We start from the raw sequence: 13,359 nt of genomic DNA, 5'->3' as shown, positions 1-13,359 counted from the left end.
GACCAGTACAGAGTAAATTCATTGGAAATCAGCTGTCTTGGAGCATATACATTAAAACCTCAAGTCTGAGTTAAATTAATGTGTAAAATTTGGTGTACACTGAAATAGAGCTGGTTGGGTATTTTGTGCAGTATTTAATGAGAATTTATTAGTGTGATTAAATACAAAAAAACCTGCAGGCTTTCTTGGGCTGAATCCTTGCTTATATTTCATTTTATGTGGAGCAGTGAAACAAGACTGACCCATAAGGCTGTATTCAGTGACAGTGGTACTGTTCTTTCTCAAGAAGATACCACCTCCTGGCACTGCTAGAAATACTGCTGATGGTGTTTGATGCCATGAAGTTATTAGATTTTTCATGTCCTCTGGGTGACTGTGAGTTCTGTTAGCCGCCATGCTGGGGTGATCACAATGCCCCACTCGCCCACTGTCTTCACCTCAACCTCCCAGCCTAAAGAGGAACCTCTGGCCTTCAGGCTTACTGAGGAGTGGAAGTGTATAAAGCAAAGTATCCAATTCAATAATTCTCACCTTAGAGTGTCCAGCACTTGATTGACTAAATAGTGGCACTCATACAGGAGGGATAGGTAAAGAGGAGTTTGTTTATGCTTCAGGCACCCATATGTGGCATTTTGGGGAAGTGCAAAACCCTCCACAACTCTGAACTGAGACAGTTAAAGCCTTCATCACTCTTGGTTTGGAGTTTCCTTCAACTATAAGTGTACAGTGCTTTCTTCTCTTACAATTGACTTGCTTTAAGCTTTGGATAAGCTCGATCACTAGAGAAATAATAAATTTTATATTATAGACTTGTCAATGTGTTGATTTTTTTTTTTATGTTGGGAAATGTTCTATGTGGAAGCAAGTTGCTTTCTCTGCAGAAATGTGAAAAAGATTGGAAATTCTGAAGTGCTTATATGAAACTCCAGAAAGTTGCTTATTCTTCTGAGTATGTAGCATAAATGTCCTCTGTGATTTTCCTAGAAAGCAGCTTTTTATTTTTCATCTTGGTTTGATTATTTAGGACCAACTTCTTTACTGCTGTGCTTCAGTGTAGAAGAGCTTTATTGAAAAGTTGAGGTTTATCTTTTCATATGTATTGTACAACTATTGGAGTTTATGATAATTTTTACAGGGAAAAGCTGGTATGCATAGTAAAAATTATTGACTTTTTAAAATGGACCTCAGTTTGGTTGTCTGAACACTTAGTATGGAGCTATTCTGTGTTTTACTTGAACAAGTGGGAATGACATCTCGTTGGGCAGTAAAAGACTTCTCTGGAGATCTTGCAGATTTTTATGGACAGTGTTTTGCTCTAGTGTTGGTAGGGATACCATGGGTGATGTAATTTTTTTTTTCTTCAAAATGTGGTGTTATATCACGTGCAATTCTTAATTAGAGCAATAAATAGAGGTACCTGATGAATCGGAAGCTGTATGTTGGAAACTCTTGAGGAAATGTACAGAATTTGGCTCAAGATGAAACTTTGTGATGCCTCTCACCAGTAAGATCCTCAGGTTGTGGGAGCAGTGGATCAGATGTTTGTGGCTATTGTCCATATAATCATTGATTATGGGGGTGTAGCACAACCTCAGCTGTATTATACAAGCTATTTCAAGCAACAGCACTTGCCTGCTGCCTTGCTTACATTGCCTTTTCATTTGAAACCACTTTAATGAGATGTACCCAGTAGTTCTGTTTTCTGTATTTTAAAGATGGTCTGAATTTACTACTGCTTTTGGAGTTCATTTTCACTTGGTAATCTGAATTTCTGTGGCTAGATTAGTTTTGATACTTCCAGACTTTGCTGTACTTCAGTGTGCTAGTGGCATGTACTAGTGGCAGTTGGATGTTGTTAAAATGTCATTATTGCAAGCTGATCAGGATCAATGTATAATAAAGTCTTTATAAATGAAATGTGATAACTTTATGGAAAGTAGTTAGTGTCAGCTTCTGGTTTTGCTTTGGAAATATCTATTGTCTTCTGTAAACCAGAAGGTTCAAGTAGTAGACATCAATATTAATTCTCAAGAGTGGTTGTGAGGGGGAAAATAGGAAAACAGGGCATTTTAAAATTTCTGAAACTGTTGGAAAAATTTGTGTTGCAAGAAATGTAAATAATATTCTGGCATTATAAACACTGTCACAAGTCTAAAAACTAAGTTTATTTTGTGTGTATGAATGGTTGCAAATAAGTATGCTCTGTGAAAACTCAGTGAAACAACATGAAACGTGGTTTTGAAATGTTCAGTCTGCAAGCTGAATACAGTTGTTCTTGAGTGCATGCTGAAGAAAAAAAAAAAGGCTGTTAATAAAAATAATAAAACCTCAAGTTCTTTCAGTGTAATTGCAGCTTAACCTGTGATCAGAGCCTTCATGCACTGTTTGAGCTTAGTAACCACTAGAAGATTGTTCTGTGATCATGTGTCTGTTGCACAGCACTGGTAAGTGGTGAAGTGTTGCTGCTCCAGCAGTGTCAGCCTGAGTGATGCTCTGGTGCCTGTCCCTTGAGTGAGCTGGCAGTGCCAGCTGGGCACTGTAATGAAATGCCAAGATGATGTTGCAGCCTTGTGTGGAAGTGCAAATCAGAGAAAGCATCATAGGCTCCTGCTGAAAGAGGAACTGAGTTGGGGGTTGTGTTATGTGTGGCATGGTTCTAAGTCCAAGTAGTAATTGCTGGCATTTTGAAAACTTTTGGAATTGTCGCTTCTCTTGGAGGAAAGGAACTGGGACTCTGTGGAGAGAAATTGTCAGCTGATATATTTCACATAAACTATTAACTTTTTTAATAAAGAGAGATGCAATCACTATAGTTTACTATGAGAAATGAAAGTAGATTCCAGAAATCTTAGAGAGAAAAAGAAAAAAACTTTGAGCCAATATTATCATAATGAAATCCTGTTAAAAACATCAAGTTGGAGCTAGTTTTCTAATTGGTGAGGAACTTCACTATTTTTTCTTCCTATTCAGTTTTTTAAAAAATATATGTGTGTTTCGGGATGAAAATATGTTCAACTTTTGATCTTTGTAAGCTTTTCAAATGCAGGCAGATTTCCAGAGATTAGTGCTGCTAAGTTAACTGCATGAGCAGGGTAACTGGGCGAAGTTGCTTACCTGGGGGCTAAGCAGGCCTTCAGGCTTGGCTGAAATGGATGCTGTGTCTTAGCAGACCAACTACTCGTTGTTGCTTGCTGCTGGGATGTCAATGACCAGGATTTTCTTCTGCTGCTCTTCAAGGAATGGACTGATACTGGAGAACACCATAGAGTGTGTTTGGGTAGCCATGAAGTGAAAAGAAGGTTGTGTGGGCTCTTTGAGGACATCCATAGGCAGTAATCTATAAAGAATTGCTGGCTGAGGTTCAAACTGGTGTTTTCAGGTTAATTTTTTTTTTTTTTTAAATCTGAATCTGTTAAGGATTTCTCCCTCTCCTTTTTATAAGGATTCAGTCTGTAGTTGTTAAACCTGCTTTCTTGTTATCCCCTGAATTGGTGAGGAAGGGAGTACAAGCAGGTTGGGACAGTTCCTGCTCAGCCACTCCAAACAGCTGGCCTGCTTGTGCTCTGTGGTGTTTTGGTGTTACGTGCCTTAGCAAGTGCCCTCTGATCTCCTGATGGAGCAAGAGGATACTGTGGGAAAGGATCCCTTGTAGTTTGTAATGTCCCCAGTGGTTCAGCAGGACATCTGGGCTGTATTTAAAGGGAAATCCTGTGTCATTACTAAATTTAAAACAATCAGATGAGACAGCCTTCTGGGTATTAGGGTACTGGAAGTCAAATCTTTGAAACAGCGGAGTATCTTCATTGTTTCATTGCTGCTGATCTGGAGAAGAGATTCAGGTAGCAGGTAAGAGGTGATTGAGTTTGAGGACTTGAGTCCCTTCACCTCCTGGCTTCATTGTGTGGTTTAACAATTGCTATCTCAGACTCTTCCTTTTCGGTGTCTTTGTAACATGGAATAAATATGTATGGGCTTGTTCATCATGCAGCTTAAGATCTGCAGTAGTGGTCTTCTCCCAGAAAGGAACCACTCCACTGGGGATGCTAAAGCTTATGGGGAGCTGTTTCTTTGAGGTTAACTTTACTCCTGATTCTTTGAGCTCTAGTGGGGAGGAAAGGTGCCTCCTGTTAGTACAGAGCTCTGTTGCAGTAGAGAAAAACAGAGGCAAAATCTTGGCAAAGGAGCCCAGACTGGATGTTCTAATCTTGCTGTCAAATACTGGCTGTCAAACAATTTTTTGCTGTTGTCTGTTTGCACAGATGTGAGTCTGTGTGAGATGAAAGCTGGTCTGGTGGAATGATATGTGTAGGTAAAGAAAAAACTTGATACCTGGTTCTTGTGATTTTAGGAGAAGTGTGTTTATTAAAGTCAGTGGTTTCTTTGTGAATCTTACTTGGGGTTGAAGGTGACTGAGTGGAAAATGGATGGCTCCTGCCAGTAGTGTGAACAGCTGATGACCAGACTACTTCAAACAAGTTTTTTAAAATATGCTGCTGTTAAACCAGGTGATGATGATGATCTTAGTTGAAAGCTGCACTATTTTTGCCTAAAGCTTTGCTAATTTTTCCTGGCTGCTGATTTTGTCCTGCCACCATCACTGGAGCACCTGAGTGCCTTGCAGTGGCGTATTAAGTGACTTTGTTAACATTTTTCCAGGGTAGATTGCCGACTGGGATGTCCAAGGGATTAAATGTTGTACAATAAAAGCTCATCTCTTTGAGTTAAATGTATTCACCCTGCAGATATGAGGAAACCATGGGGTACTTGGGTACTAAAAAGCCAAAGCAAGTATTTATTTCCAGAGTCAGAAGACCCTTCTCTATGAAATATTCCCATTTAAAGCTCTAGTCCTCGAACTGTCCAGTCTCTGTAATATTTTGATGCTTGAAGGCTTATCTTCTAATTCAGTTTTGAGAATTATAGCTGTTCATCAAACAGAAGCGTCTGCAGTTTAATGTGTAACAAAAGTTGGTTATCCCCTGTTTGCGGGATGATGTTACGGTGTTTTAGAAGCCAGCACGGCAAAGCACGGGGGCTCTGTGGCTGCCGTGGGTGAGCAGGGGAGTTTGGCAGTGCTTTCTCACCGCGTGGGGCGACTCTTGGGCGCGGACGGGACGGAGCTCCCTGGCCCTGTCGCTGTCCCTGGCTGTGAGCGGCGGTGCCAGGGAGAGGACGGCAGGCCCAGCCCTTTGTAGAAACCTGAGGCAGCAGCGCGCACGGAGGCAGAGGGAAGGGCTCCTGCGGGGGGGAGCGGGAGCAGCGGGGAGAGCCCGGTAGAAATAGGTGAATCCAAGAGCCGAGGGCCGGCGGCGGGGCGGGGCGGGGCGGGCCACGCTTGGTGCCCGCGCTCCTCCGCAGCCGCCCGGCCCGGGGCGGGAGGGGCCGCCGAGCTCCGGTGGCCGCGGCCCCGCCCCGCCCGCGCCTCCGCTCCGCCGCACCGGGGCCGCGGGGTCCGGGCCGCGCCGTCTGACGCTGTGCTCTGCCCGCAGATGGCCGCCTGCGTGTCCCGCGTGGAGCTGTCCGTGTCCTGCCGGAGCCTCCTCGACAGGGACCTGGGCTCCAGGTCGGACCCCCTGTGCGTCCTGCTGCAGGACGCGGGCGGTGGCCGCTGGGCTGAGGTAAGAGCGGCCGCTGGCCGCGCTGCCGGTGGGTGTGAACGCGCCGAGTCTCTCCCTCCCCATCCCCTGGCAGGTGCATGACATACTTAATTCAGATTTACCATTGGTGAGCAGTCTTGTTGCCCTTTATTCAAACCTCCAACGGTTTCTGTAATTGCTGACTTTGTTTGCTCGGAGTTGCATCAGGAGGCTCATTTGACTGTAATGGTATGACTGGCCCTAGAGCACACACTCCAGAACACATTGTTTCAGCGATCTTCTCCCCCTAGTTTTCAGAATTTTTCCTATACAATAGTGTTTTTCAATGCCATTTCCTTTCTCGGTGAGCCGTGGGTCAACCTGGTTTGTCACCGAGCACGAGGCATGGTCCAGGGTGTGTAGCCTTGCTGGTGCCGGTGTTCACCTGGTGCAGGTAAAAAGGTGTGGGATAATACAGGCTTCTTACTCATTGTCAACAGTTTTGCTTCTGTGTTTGTGCAGCTAGATCGCACAGAAAAGATCAAAAACTGCCAAGATCCTGAATTCTGCAAGAAACTGGTTGTGGACTACTACTTTGAGAAAGTGCAGAAGCTGAAATTCGGCGTGTATGATATTGATAACGAGTCCTTTGATTTAAATGATGATGACTACCTGGGAGGGATTGAGTGCACACTGGGACAGGTATGTATAGACGTGTTAAGTGATGTATAAAATAGCAGTGAGGTTGGCTTTATTATGAAAAATGAAGAGAAAATCTGCTTTGTCAAAGGCTTTGACACACTTGAATTTGTAAACACTGTTAACTGTGTTCATTTGTGTTGCCATTGAACGTCATTGGAAAAATAGTTATGTCGATCACAAAGCAAAGGTTAGACATATACATATTTTGTAATTAATTGCTTAGCTTAGGAGGCACTTGCAGCACTAAAGGCAGTCTGGGAGTAAGGAAGCATGGTGCTTGGAGTTTCCTTTGTACAGAGTGACTATCAGGTGGTAAATCAGGGGAAATAAGGCTACTTGAGATTCCATGTTCATTTCCTGAGAAGGGGTTTGTATAGCTAGCCAGGAGAAAAGTGGGATTCGTATTATCAAAGAAGGAGTCAATAAATTAAATATAATTTTAAGTTTTAGTAGTTTTTTGACTGCTTGTGTTGACAATGCCTCTTGTGTCTAAGAGGAAGCAGAAATAGGAAGCAAAAGTTAAGTTTGGAGATGTGTTTGTGGGTACTGTTTCCTGGTTAGTGAGAGATGATTTTCAGACTGTTCAGGAGCACAAATTCATGGCTGTCACTGTTGGAAACATATTTAAATCTTGTTAGAAGTTTTATGAGAGTTTGAAAACTTTGCACCTGAAGAGTAATTCTTTCTTTTTTGTCTAACCTGATATTTTTTCTAACTTTAGGTTGTGTCCAGCTCAGTGTTCACCCGACCACTGGAATTGAAGCAGGGAAAGCCAGCAGGAAAGGGCACTATTACGGTAGATAAAGGTTTTGTTTGGAAAAACTCTCTCAATATGTTGTCTGAGATAAAGTGGCTTTTCTGGTTTCCTGTCAGTATATCTTCAAATGCTGCATAGATACAGGAGAGAGATATTTAAAATAAAGTGCAGTTTATTTTATAGACAAAATATAAACAAAACTCTGATTTCTTGCTTAATATTTTCTCCCCCGCCTAAATTTCCATGGCATAGATTTCAGCAGAGGAGATTAAGGATACCAGAATTGTGCACTTGGAAATTGAAGCCCAAAATTTGGACAAAAAGGTATTGAATTTTAAAAAAAATTATATTGCATGCTTTTCTAGTAGTTATGTTTTGTGCCTTTTGACCAGGAATCTCGGTGTTTGCATTCAGCTAAGCCAATAATCCATGTGCGTTTGGTGTTATTTACAGTGGAGTAAATTGGAGATACAATTACACATTGAAGTCCACAATGTCAAACTAGAGATTCAACTGCCAGGTTTAGGTTTTGAGGTATTATTTTGGCTTTGGAACATTCTGTATATGAGTATAAATCAGTTACATAATTGTCTCCAGTGAACTGATATTTTTGTATTTTTGTTAAAGAAGAAAAGGTGGAAATTTAGGTGTTCTGCTCAATGTTATTTTAAGCCAAAAACCAACACAGGAATTTAGTGACCTAACTCTCGGTTAACAACATTATATGATTTATAGGGACAAAAGTGGTCTGAGGACGAGGTCTTAGAATTGGAGCTGAAAAATGCTGATGGCTTACAGAGTGCAGCAGTTTTAAAAAGGAAAATAAAATGAGAAAAGAAAATGAATGTATAGTTAGATTTTGTTCTTTGTTTAAAGTATTGTCTACTAATTAGTTATTCTTTAGTAATTTTGGTAAAATAGAGAGGAGGCTGATTACTTCTGGGGTTTTGTGTGCAGGATGTATTCGGTAAATCAGATCCATTTCTGGAGTTTTACAAGCAGAACGATGCTGGAACATGGCAGCTCACGTACAGATCAGAGGTAAAATTTCCACACAATGTTTTCCTTGAGTTGATCAGACAGCTTTCTCTTACTAAAAGTGGGAGTCCCACTCCTGATCATCTTTGTACCAGTTTGCAGAGAAAGTATTCTATTCTGCTCACTATGGCTGCAGCAAATTGTTTATTTGCGGCCTGGTGACAGGATGGAGCTACCTGAGTGAAGAGTCTGACCATGGACAGCAAGTGAGGAGAGGGTCTCTCTTCCTTTTCAATGGTGTTGAGCTTGGCTGTAAAATTTAACTTTACTGAAAGCATCAAGCTTTTATTTCTTACAGAGCTGTTGCTTGACCATTGATATGTGCCATGGTTAAACTGATTGAGGCTGCTCTTAACTTGCCATGAATAACCACCATGTCATCATTCCTAGTGAGTTGCACACTGTATTCCTCATGTAACATTATGCTATCATTTTTTTAAGGTCATCAAGAACAACTTAAATCCATGCTGGAGGAAGTTCAGTGTTCCCTTGCAAACTTTCTGTGGTGGAGATTTTAATAAGCCTATCAAGGTACAGTCTTTAGAAAGTCTCTTTGTTGTTCCAAGTCATCCATTCTCTGTTGTTGCCAGCAATGTTGTGAGTTGTCTAGCCATACTGTAGTTATTAGATGGGTTTCCTAAAATTGTAGTGTGGCCAATAAGTGATTATATGTCTGTCTGAAAATATTATGAGTTGTCAAATTGAGAAATCAGGAAATGCAGAAGTGATACAATTTCAATTTCAATGATTAGTCATAAGAAGAATTGTAATTGTTTTTTCCACTATTCTTGCCAGAGCTTCAAGTTGAGCTTTGGTGGTTGTGTCTTGTTTGCTTCGGTGGTTGGTTGTTTTGGGTTGGTTTTTTTTTCATTGTGGCTTTCTAGCACTGTTTCTAAGTTAACTTAGAAACTTGCAGATGTTGCACAAACTTGAGTGCCTATTGATACTGACCCAGACAGGACTTTGAGGTATTGGTCAGATTTATCCATTCATGAGACTGGAAGCTTTTCCCAATGCTTTTTCTATCTGTTTCAAGTAGAAATTTAGCTTTGAGTCAGAATTGCATTCCCCCATGGTCTTGTATGTGATCACTAACTCTCTGTGGCCCTGGCTTGCGGAGATGTAGTAGAAAAACTACATCTTATGTTTCTACAAAAGAAAATCTGATAGCAGCTTAATATGTTTATTTTTCTTCTAAGCAATGCATTGATAATTTAAAGGCATTTAAATCCATAGATAGTTCTGTGTGAGTATAATTTCTCTTGACTTTTCTAACGCCTAAATGATTAAAATTTGCAGAATTTTACTGCTTCATCCTCTGAAGAAATCTCATGCTGAAAGCTCGATATGGAAGATTTAGCAATAAGAATGCATACCAATGTTGTTCCTTGTGCATTATGGCAGTTCCTAAGAATTACTGAGATTATTAACCTGGAAGTAGCTGTTCAGGTGTTGTCTTGGTTTGAAAGATGGGTGTCTGCTAAGGAAGGTGGGAACCATTTTGGGATGGAAAATATGACCCCCTTCCCCTCTGAATTATTCTAACTTTGAAATGAGGAGGCTTTCAGGTAAAGGCATTGGAGAAGGAGCAGCAGTTGGTTCCCCGTGTGTGTGTGTGCACCAAGGCAAACAAACACAGCCCCAAGCAGAGGCAGACGCCCAGTTCCAACTGTGTCCTGGCCGTGGGCACCTTCCCCTGCAGTGCAGTTCCAGGCACAACCAGCAGGGGCGCTGCTGGCTCCCGGCCAGGCAAGGCAGCTGCGATGATTCCCCCGTGGCTGCAGGGGGCGCTGTGGCGCAGGCTCGGCCGCCTCTCTCCACACGGGAATGGCGGGCGGGCTGGCGGGAGGGATGGAGAAGGGGCTGCCTGTGGGAACTCACAGCAAGCAGCTGGTCCCTGTGCCCCTCGGGATGGTGAAACGGACTGCAGCAGGAAACCTCGGAGCAGCAGCTGGAACGGCAGATGTGGGCAGACCCCGGATGGCAAACAAAGTGTAGCAAAATACCCGAAGCTGTGGCAGGAGCGGTGGGGGTCCTAACCTCCAACAGCTGTGCTAGGCTTGATAGGTGGCAGCGTTCTAAGTGGTGTTTGTGAACTCTTGGTGGGGAATCAACAGTCTTGGGTCAGAAAGAAGTCATCTTGGTTCAAAAGTGTGCAGCAAGCACGTAGAGAAGGCGGTTAAGAGGTGTATATTGTCATTTATTAGAACTGACATGACATGGTTTACACATGCTGTTTCGTGGGGATATATTTGCTGTAGCCCTTAAGTATTTGTGTTATTTTGTTTTGTTTGTTTTCTAGAAGCTTTCTGTGCTTTGGAATCTACTTCAGAGTGACCTGCTTCTTATGAAGGATAGCTTTTTGCTGTTAGTTCTTTTAAGCCAAAAGTCTTGATGCATGGGCAAATAATCTGTGAAGTTTCCCAAGGCAGCTGTGAAAAAGGATTAAACTGTTCTTGTCCTTAACAGACTGGGGAAGCTAGGGGAGTCTAGACTGGCAGGCAGGAGTTTCACTAACAGCATTAAAGTGTATAATATTGCACTACTATTTTATTTTACTTTTGGAATTTGTTCCTTGAAACCTCTTGTATGAGGCTTCAAAAAATTTACCTAAGAGCAATTATGCATGAAATACTCAGTGAAGGGAGAACTTGAACTTCAGTGCAGTGGAAACAGCCGTTTTTTTTCTATCCCCTAAACAACAACTTTGCCAGCTGTGTATGAGGATTACATGCTTAATATGTGTATGAACATAAATATTTTAATCAAATGCTACCTAGTATTATGGTAATTTTTTCTTCATTGTGATGCAGAGTGATGTTCTCCTTGTTCTGTGTTAAGAACAGCTCATATTTGTGACACAGCCTAATCTTTGTGATAGATTTGTGAAAAATAAATGAAAACAACGGCTCACCCCCACAGTTATGTAAACGGAAATAGCAAATGTAGCAAATAGAAATAGTAAAATAGAAATTTGTGGATGTTGGTATTCACAGGTTTCATGGCATATACACAAAGATTTTGGAAGTTCCTCCTGTAGATGATGGGGCCTTTTCCTTGCTGACTGTATTCCATGGCTTGTAATGAGTATTGGACAGTTAATTTGCAAAGAAATAATCAATAAACAACTCTGTGCATTGTCCTGCAGTATTGGAGGGTTTTGTCTGCAGCAACACCACTTTTTGGGCTGCCTACAGTGAATCTTGGCCAGTCTTAGAAAAAACCCTTGTAAAAAGAGATTTGTTTTAAGCCATACTGTGTTGTGAACTAATAACAAAACTGGTCCTTGGCATGGCTATGAGGGGAGTGGAAGGAGGGGAGAGGTGGTGTGCGGAGATGGCAGCTACTGGATTCCCTGCAGCTCTCCAGGTGTACTGGCATAAAGAAGCCAGTCTGCATCCTGGCTTCTTGCACAAAAGGACTGCCTGGCATGATCCAGTTGCTTTTGGGTGATGTGCAAACATCAGAATTGCTGGGAGAAGCCGAGTAAAGTTCAGGCATGAGGGGTGGAAGTTGCTTCATGGTGGAGTGTCTAGAAGAGAAGAGCAGAAGTGGTGTGGGAAGGATGGAGGAAGAGAAGTGGGAACAGTCTCTGTGGTATCTTTTGCCATTAAGACACTGAAGGATGTTGTGGTGCTTCCTATTTAGGTGACTGCATTAGGCCGCTATTCACCTGGCTGTTTGTATGGGTTTTCTGTTGATACCAGTGGAAGATCCCCAGTGGATCTGAATGGCCCTTTAAAGATTCCCATCTCAAATTCAGATATGTAGCAATTGAATTTGACATCCTTATTGGGGTGTTACCCATGGGTTCATCTTGTCCCATTGTCCTTAGGAGAAAACTGTCACTGTGGTTTATAATGGAGTGACATCAATTTCTTGGTTACTAAAGGCAGATCTCAGAAGGAGAGTTCCTGAATCTGTGTGGCATGAGAGCTTCCAAGGAGGAGGAGACAGCTGCTTACAACTGTCCCTTAGTTGACTGCTTCTTGAATTACTTGCATTCTGCAGTCATATGCACTGAACATGTTAGAAATGCTCTTCACTGGTGATTTTGTGGAGAGCTATGACACCATGTTGCTATAAGCTATAGTTATTAGTATATTTTTATTTGTAAATTAACTGCTCTTTTGCATTATCTAGTTCTTCATGCTGACATAAAAATGACTGGTTATTAACAAAGTATTTATAATTTGGTTGCCATAAGATGCAGAAAGAGACAGACTTACTGTTCCATTTAAATTAGTTTCCTTGTAAATTGATGCTATTGTTGGACAGAAAAAGCACTTTGCTTAGATAACAAAGTTGTAATTGCTTGTTTCCATTAGCCCAGTTGCATATCTTGTCCTGAATGACCTCAAATTTACACATTTGGGCAGTGAAATGTTGGGGGGTTTTAATGTTTCTTTTAAAATTTTACGTATTTAATCTCTTACATTTCTACCATGGGAAGTTGTTTTGTTTTTTAAAATTTTCACCACACATACTTAAATAGGTGAGGAAGTGAACATATTCTCTCTTGAGATTCACTCTGGTTGTGTGTCTTTGCTCCTGGGTTTCAGTTAGTGCTGTGGTCCCCAGGTCCTGATGGCATGGGGGAGCTCACCAGCATGGATGGCAGAGCTGTGAGACAGGAGATGGGGCAGTGAGCTGTGGCCAGTCTCCCTAACACCTGCCCATGGCCTGCTCCCTCCTCCTTTCAGGTGCAGTGTGCAGATCATGACAGTGACGGCTCCCATGACTTGATAGGCACTCTGGAAACCACCCTGGCGCAGATGCAGACAGCTGGTGCCGGCTCTCTGGTGAGCTTCCTCAGCCCCTGCTAACTCAGTCCAGAATTCAGGCTTTCAAACTCCCTTTCTAATATTGACCTCGCACGTGCACTTTTAGTTGTTGCCTCCAAACGTGCATATTTTTGTCTGTGTTTTTGTACTACTAAACCAACATTTGGAAAGAATAAAATCTGATGTGGGAATTATATTTCTTTTCTTTGGGTTCTGTTACCATTTCTAGTTCTAAAAATATCCTTGAGCCTGTTATCTGTTGACCCTATTGTCCACTGAGCTACTTTTCCCAGCAGTTCAGTTTGCTTTGGCCTCTGCTGAGTCAAGTGAAAATAAAAGTGCTTGTTGCTGCTGTAGCAAATGAGTCCAGAGGCACAACTTGTCTCAGATAATGTTTGTGCTGGAGCTGGTCACTCTCCTGAGCACTCTGGTCACCTTGCCAGCTAACAGAGGGCAGCAGTCCTTCCAAGGGGCACTTGTCTTGGTCATCCAGTCTAGAGTA

The 13,359-nt window shown here is 42.2% G+C and overlaps 1 protein-coding gene across 7 annotated transcripts in view; it reads left to right on the top strand.

The window, feature by feature from the left end:
• CPNE1 (copine 1) overlaps positions 1 to 13,359 on the top strand; it is a 47,633-nt gene that overhangs the window by 21,615 nt on the left and 12,659 nt on the right. For 5 of the 7 annotated variants that reach the window (XM_033074677.1, XM_033074676.1, XM_033074682.1 and 2 more), the window contains 7 exons: positions 5,490 to 5,618; positions 6,099 to 6,278; positions 7,000 to 7,074; positions 7,288 to 7,359; positions 7,993 to 8,076; positions 8,515 to 8,604; positions 12,777 to 12,875. In XM_033074677.1, the coding sequence (XP_032930568.1) occupies positions 5,490 to 5,618; positions 6,099 to 6,278; positions 7,000 to 7,074; positions 7,288 to 7,359; positions 7,993 to 8,076; positions 8,515 to 8,604; positions 12,777 to 12,875 (729 nt within the window). The remainder of the gene's footprint in view (positions 1 to 5,489; positions 5,619 to 6,098; positions 6,279 to 6,999; positions 7,075 to 7,287; positions 7,360 to 7,992; positions 8,077 to 8,514; positions 8,605 to 12,776; positions 12,876 to 13,359) is intronic. The other 2 variants (XM_033074680.1, XM_033074681.1) reach the window with 2 other exon arrangements.

This window comes from Catharus ustulatus, chromosome 17 (assembly GCF_009819885.2).
Source record: "Catharus ustulatus isolate bCatUst1 chromosome 17, bCatUst1.pri.v2, whole genome shotgun sequence".
Classification (NCBI taxonomy): Eukaryota; Metazoa; Chordata; class Aves; order Passeriformes; family Turdidae; genus Catharus; species Catharus ustulatus.
Note: the sequence above shows the minus strand (reverse complement) of the source record. Positions and strands in the feature narration are given on the sequence as shown.